This window comes from Beta vulgaris, chromosome 4 (genome assembly GCF_026745355.1).
Source record: "Beta vulgaris subsp. vulgaris cultivar EL10 chromosome 4, EL10.2, whole genome shotgun sequence".
NCBI classification, from domain to species: domain Eukaryota; kingdom Viridiplantae; phylum Streptophyta; class Magnoliopsida; order Caryophyllales; family Amaranthaceae; genus Beta; species Beta vulgaris.
The window spans coordinates 60,782,815-60,789,612 of record NC_079205.1 but is presented as its reverse complement, the minus strand read 5'-3'; the positions used below and the strand labels follow the sequence as shown (position 1 = coordinate 60,789,612).

Genomic DNA, 6,798 nt, shown 5'->3' with positions numbered 1-6,798 from the left:
TTTTAACTCAGCTTCCATTCTTGCCATCCACAGAGCAATGCAAATCACAATTAACAATCCCAGATATAATTCGCTGCCCCTTATTATTGCTTCTGACTCAATGGAAGCAGTGAATTGGAGTTTAAATAATGGTGGGGGGCCAGGAAATTTAAATTTCATCCTCAGATTCATCAGAGCTTCCTTGGGAAGCAAAAGGAATATCTCCATCTCTCATTCTCTGAATAGTTCCCAATTGGTAGGTGAGCAACTCTCAAAACTGAATTTATGGCGAAATTCGGAAGTTGTGGTCTGGCTGTAAATGTGTTGATCTCATGAAGGTTGAAAAGTTCTCAGTAGAATTGGAGAAGCAAATGGAGTAGCAGGTCTCAGAGGTGTGGAGGATAATCGGCTCGATGTTAGGCTTTCACAGTGTCTTTCATTTGGTAGTTCTCATTGCCATTAGATAACTTATCTCAATGTATTATGTAATTAGCTCAATATAATATGTATCTGAGAATAGTTTGTACCTTTATATGGTGGTGGACTCCTCCTTGTCGGGTGTGTTTCGGCACTATAAAAACTTCGCCCACCTAGTGGGGGAATACCTAGCTTGGAGTTAGAGGTCATCTCCATCTCTTTGATATTAATAAAATTATCAAAAAAAAAAAGCGCACAAATAGTAGTTTAACGGTCATTAACTGACGCAGTCGGAAAATTCAGAGAAAAGCAAGCACTAATCTCGATCAAGAACAAACAGATTTACAAGCGATAAATCTGTAGAAATCCGGAATCCACCAAAAAAGAGTAGGAACTCTGAGATATAATTAAAGATCAAAAACTGCCTCCCAATAATGACCTAATAATGTTTAAATACTTAACACAAATCCCTTATACGAAATTAAGGAAATAATAAAATCCGAAAATAATTAAAATGTTATTTTCCGGCCCTAAACGAACTCGGAGGGCTTAAAAAGCCTATAGGTCACGGCATAGCGATGAGTTTGACTCGTTGGCCCGTTCCGCTTCCAGAAAGGTATTACAATAAGCAATCGGACTCCGGAGGCCCAATTAGTAGAAATCATTTCAAGCTATTTTGACAAACTTCGTCATAGAACTTATCTGCTAACCTTCCTACGTCATTAACCAAGGTTGTTTGGTCTAGTAATAGGATTCGAACTTACAGTGCCTTACCATGTGTGGGGTCCCCTCACTATCCCAACCTGATATGTGTGCTGACAGGGTATAAGTTGACTAAAAAAAAGTTCAAGGTCTAGTCCAAACTGTCAAATTGGACTGGATTAGAAAATTTTTGGATTGAATTTACACTCAAATTTTCGAGTCTAAATTTTTTTGGATTGAATTTAGACTAAACCATTTGGAGTTTAAGAAATCTAATCCAGTTATTTACAAACTTTTTATGTAATATGGTCCGAACCATAGTTTTAACTTATGTGTGCCTATTAGCCTAATTCCATTATCATTAATGGGACGTTGATTTGTATCTATTTGTTATCCTCCTTACCATTTTTAGAAAGATTAGAACGGTTACTATTGTCTAACTAAGCCACTAAGGTATCTTGTAACAAATTTTAGTTGCTTACATCTAGAAAAAGAAGTCTATAAATTTTTAACTTTAACAAATTGTTTGAGATGCTTTCTGTCACGTATGCATATAAATAGCTAACAAGCTGATGCTTTTTGTCATTTCAACAGTACCACATCAAACATTCTCTAGCACAAATTCATATATAAGGTTTTGGTTCATATCTCAGAGTTATTAATTAATCATGATAAGCTTAGAAGATATATCCAAGGTTATAGTAGCAACAGTTCCACTCTATGTAGCACTAATTTTAGGCTATGGCTCAGTCAAATGGTGGCGCCTCTTTAAAGCTGATCAATGTGATGCCATAAATAGGCTTGTTTGTTACTTTACTCTCCCTCTTTTCAACTTAGATTTCACGGCTCATAGTAACCCTTTTGAATGGAATTACAAGTTCCTAGCCGCGGATGCCATGTCTAAGGTCATTATAGTCGCGGTCTTAGCCCTTTGGGTTACATGTAGCAGCAAGGGAAGCTATTGTTGGTCGATAACTAGTTTTTCGTTGTCAACCTTAACAAATTCACTCGTCGTTGGGGTGCCCTTACTAGGGGCCATGTATGGTCCTATGGGTGTAGACCTAGTTGTTCAATTTTCGGTTACTCAAGCTATTATTTGGCTTACGGTACTCTTATTTGTTCTTGAATTTCGTCAATCTAGGATAGATTTACCTAGTACTATAAATTGTGTTAGTACTAGTGTAGAGATTAAGGATCCTTCTCAAGTTCATTCTTTTGGGGTTGATCAGAATAAAGATATGGAAGGAAAAATTATTAGTACTAATGATGGTTTAGGGGATGTTGTTAGGCCATCATTATGGTCTTTAATCAAGGGGGTTGGGGTGAAAATTCTTGCTAATCCCAACTCTTATTCTTGCATTATAGGTATTGCTTGGGCGTTTTTTGCTAGCAGGTACAATTTATTTCATAGTGATCATTTGTTTATTATATGATTTACATGTGATTATGACTATGTTATTAGCGTTTGATTTATTATGATTTGTTATATGTAGGTTTCATTTGCAATTGCCAAGCATAGTTGATGGATCTATACTCATTATGTCAAAAGCTGGGACTGGAACTGCTATGTTTAGTATGGGTAAGCTAAACTAACCTCTAGGTCGAGTCTGGTGTCCAAGTAGTTTCGTGTTCATGTTACTTTTTTGAGTCGAGTCACTTTATATAATCAAGTCCATAAACAATTTTTTTTGGTGAACCATATTTGGTTTTCGAAATCTATTTTTGAATCCGACTAATCTGGATTCGAGCCGGGTCAGGCCCCAATTGGGGGGAAAACTCTCTCAGCACACACGGCTGCGTTCCCAGGACTCGAGCCCGAGACCTCTGGTTAAACTAGAATAACTCCCTTACCAGTTGATCTAAATATGTGTTGGTCCATAAACAACTTTTGATATCTGGTTTAAATAACTTTTTTGTTTTAAACCCAGATCTTTTGATATTTGATTTAAACAACTTTTGTGTTTTAATATACCTACCAAAAAATTATGCCGTTAATTACTTCATAAATCACATGTAATTTTGATGAATATAGTTATTCATGGTGAAGTACTTTAATTAAGTATACATATTAAAGGATGTTTATATCCAATAAATAGCATACTTAATTAAAACAACGTAACCATGCTAGTAGTTGGCATGGGCAGATCTAGGGGTGGCTTACCCGGGCCTTGGCCCACCCCACGATCCAATATAATTATAAGTAACCTATCTGGGATAGTAATGCAATTAGGTATGGTGGAGTAGGTGATTTTCAAAGAAATTAATCAACAAGTTCGGCCCATCCTAATATAGAAATCCTAGATCCGCCATTAAATTAGTTGGCGATGTTTTTGCCGAATACTTGAGCTAATCATGCAGATCACTTATGTGTATTATCAAAAGTTACGTAACTCTATACAACCATACACCTCTCTCGTACAAAAAATTCTCATGATGCAACAAATATTTCTCGAATATGCAACATGAGATATACAACAATTAAACATGCATTTATCTTGCCTTTGTTTTATAAAGTGCAATATTAACTAAGGGAGGAAGAATTAATATAAGGTTGTAGCTTTCTTTTTCCTAGTAAAAGTATTGATATTATTATTCTATTATTTGTGTTGTTTAATTAATGTTGGAATATGTATGGAAAATTAAGGCATGTTCATGGCATCGCAAGAGAAGCTAATCTCATGTGGACCAAAGTTGACCATATTCGCGATGATTTTGAAGTTTATAGCTGGCCCTGCCGCTATGGCTATATCTTCGCTTGTTCTTGGTTTGCATGGTGATGTTCTACGTGTAGCTATCATCCAGGTACTTTATACCTCCTCCTTTGTTTACCAGTTGTATCCAAAAGACTTGACATACACGTTTAATACTGCATAATATTGACTCTGTTTGGCATTACTAGCTGAAAATAAATTGAAACTGATAAGATAAAGTTGAAACTGATAAGGTGCTGAAACTGATTAGTTTAACTGTTTGGCAAAATTAGTTGATTAAGTTGATAAATTATTTTAGCAAAATTAGTTAGTTATTGTTGTCAAAATTTTGGAAGGATTTTCCTAAATTTCAGCCACCTGATTGTGAAAAGGTAAATTTTATTAACTTATCATTTAAGTCATTTTAGCCACCTGAAATTTTATTTTACGTGCTCCCCAAATACTACTAATCATTTTAGCACCTAAAATATGTTAGCACCTTATCATTTAAGGTAGCTAAAATGCTTTTCCAAACAGAGAATTGAATATTAATGTCTTTAATTACGATTTTTCTACTAAACTTAATTTAATTTTAAGATAAATTTTAACAACATTCAATATTATTACATTTTTTTTCTTCGTACATATATAGTAATAATACAAGATAGTCAAAAGTAAAAACTATGAATAGTGTCAATAGTGATCAGTGTGGCACAAATATCAAATAAGGAGGAAGTAGCCTACAGATCATATTACTCCCTTCATTATCTGAAAATACTTAATTTATTTCTATATTACAAGCATGTTTGACCAGAAATAACTTTAATTACTCATTAATATCAAATTTAAAAAGTTAATATTTGAAAAAAAATACACAGTGATAGGATTCTAACAAGCTAAGACACTACATATGATCAAAGTTATGGTCTGATAGAGTATAGATCTATTTCTGGGGCGTCAACCATCAGCTTAAGCTTTTGGTTGAGTTGGTCCTTTGACATGGTATCAAAAGCCAGCGTGACAAAAAGGTCACGGGTTCGAATCTCATCCACCCCTCCTTTCTCAGTGGAATATTTAGTAGATCTAATATTTTGAGACTTAGCGAGTACATAATTTATATTTTAGATTCTTTCACAAAATTATTCTAATAATGTGTGTTATTTTCAGGCAGCATTGCCCCAATCTATCACCTCCTTCATATATGCGAAAGAATATGGACTGCACGCAGATGTTCTAAGTACTGCGTAAGTTCTTTCATTAGCAAGCCGCATATATATTGAAGTTGGTTTTTAACATTGTTCACCCCATGACCCTACTACCTTTGGTTTGTTTATTGTACAAGGGAAGAGAGTCGAGACACCCAAAAAAAATAAAAACACAAGTTAGGGGTGTGCACCTGTCCGAGATCGGATCAGATCGGAACCGACTGAATCAGTGAATCCCTTTTTCTTGGACCGGATTGGAAAATTTTAGGTCCGATCTGGACCGGAATTTTTCCGGCCTGGTCGGTCTTGGACCGGAATCTATTTTTTTATAAAAAATTTTTTTTTATTTTATTTAAATGTATTTATAAATTAGATATATTAAAAATTATATTTTTAATAACAATAATCCTAAAGTAATAAATAGTATGTTTTCAAATTTGTAACTTTCTACCTTTTTCTTTATTTTTTTTAACATATAAACTTTTTTTTACTAAAATAATAGAAATCTCGGTCAGGAACGGAATTTTCCGGGTTCGGACCGGACCGGAAACCCGGAATCGGAATAAGCAATAAGCACTAATCAGACCATGAAGAAGTGAACTTATTAGATGCTGTCTATGACATTATCTAGTAGGAGTAATTGGTTTTTTGCATTTCTTTTTCTACAGAAAAACTATTTGTACACATAGCACAATGAAAGGTAGTAAAAAAAAAATTATCTTTCCTTTTTGGGTGTTTTTGGACTCAGATTAGTCACAACTCACAAGTGATAACTATAAAATATCAATTGTGAACATTTTGTTATCATTTTAAACTTTTGCGTTTCTATATATACATTTGCAATATTATCTCTTTTTACAAATTTCTTACACCTCAATTTTATGCATGTTGCAGGGTAATATTTGGCATGATGGCTTCACTTCCAATTTTGATTGCATATTATGCAATTTTAGAGACATTTCACTCATTATGAGTAATGAAGTTCTTTTAGTTTGTACCAAAAATGAATATCCTTAGTCAGCGGATCCACATTTTGAGTAAATAATGTCAGAAGTATTTTTTTTTTTATATTATATACTTCAAAGTACCAAATCAAATTATAAAAGAGAAAAGAAAAAAAAGTAAACACACATCAAATATTATAAGTTTTCTGTAATTTGCTGGATTTCATTCCACATGTTGTACAAGAATGCTGTTACAATGATCACATCTTTTTTGTTCTCTTTTTGTGAATTTTGGAAATTGTACTCATTGTGATCTTAATATAATACTTCTTTCAAATATAGTGGTGTAGTACTAGTAATAGCAGTTAGATCAGATTCAATCTTTGAATCATGAATTTGTTGTTTATTATTTACTGATATGAACCAAGGATGTCTTGGTCTACTAGTGGTTAAGATTGAGGTGCTGTAAACGATAGTCACAAATTTGAATCCCCCTCTTCTTCTTTGTATTTTGTACTGCCTTTGTGATTCATATAGATTAAAAAAACTTATTGATATATATAAACAGCTTAAAGCCTTCTTTTATTTTTTTTTTGAAAATAAACAGCTTAAGGTCTTAAATTTGCTTCATCATCTCTATTACATAAGGGAAGGGGGGAGTTATGGTGTCCCAATGAAGAGATATTTTACCCCCATTTCTTTTCTAAATTACCAATTCGTTTACAAACGAAAAGGGGCTTCAAACAAAAATACTAAAAATAAAATTATAACAATCACTCACAAGTCAATTAAAATCAGAGAATTGCATAATTTACATTATACAAATTACTCAAATGAGGAAACTTTACAAAACTAAAAAAT

The 6,798-nt window shown here is 33.5% G+C and overlaps 1 protein-coding gene across 1 annotated transcript; it reads left to right on the top strand.

Moving 5' to 3' along the window:
- Window positions 1-1,643: 1,643 nt before the first annotated feature.
- LOC104890220 (auxin efflux carrier component 5) lies at window positions 1,644-6,296 on the top strand. The gene is made up of 5 exons (XM_010675618.3): window positions 1,644-2,491; window positions 2,592-2,677; window positions 3,743-3,900; window positions 4,956-5,032; window positions 5,888-6,296. Exons 1-5 carry the CDS (start codon window positions 1,767-1,769, stop codon window positions 5,964-5,966), a joined length of 1,125 nt encoding a protein of 374 aa, XP_010673920.1. The 5' UTR covers window positions 1,644-1,766; the 3' UTR covers window positions 5,967-6,296.
- Window positions 6,297-6,798: the final 502 nt, after the last annotated feature.

What these genes read in the sequence shown, in the direction of transcription:
- LOC104890220 (XM_010675618.3), top strand. Translation starts at nt 1,767, where the DNA reads ATGATAAGCTTAGAAGATATATCCAAGGTTATAGTAGCAACAGTTCCA. An exon ending in TGGGCGTTTTTTGCTAGCAG is followed by an intron (nt 2,492 to 2,591) that starts GTACAATTTATT and finishes TGTTATATGTAG; the next exon opens with GTTTCATTTGCAATTGCCAA. An exon ending in GCAGATGTTCTAAGTACTGC is followed by an intron (nt 5,033 to 5,887) that starts GTAAGTTCTTTC and finishes TGCATGTTGCAG; the next exon opens with GGTAATATTTGGCATGATGG.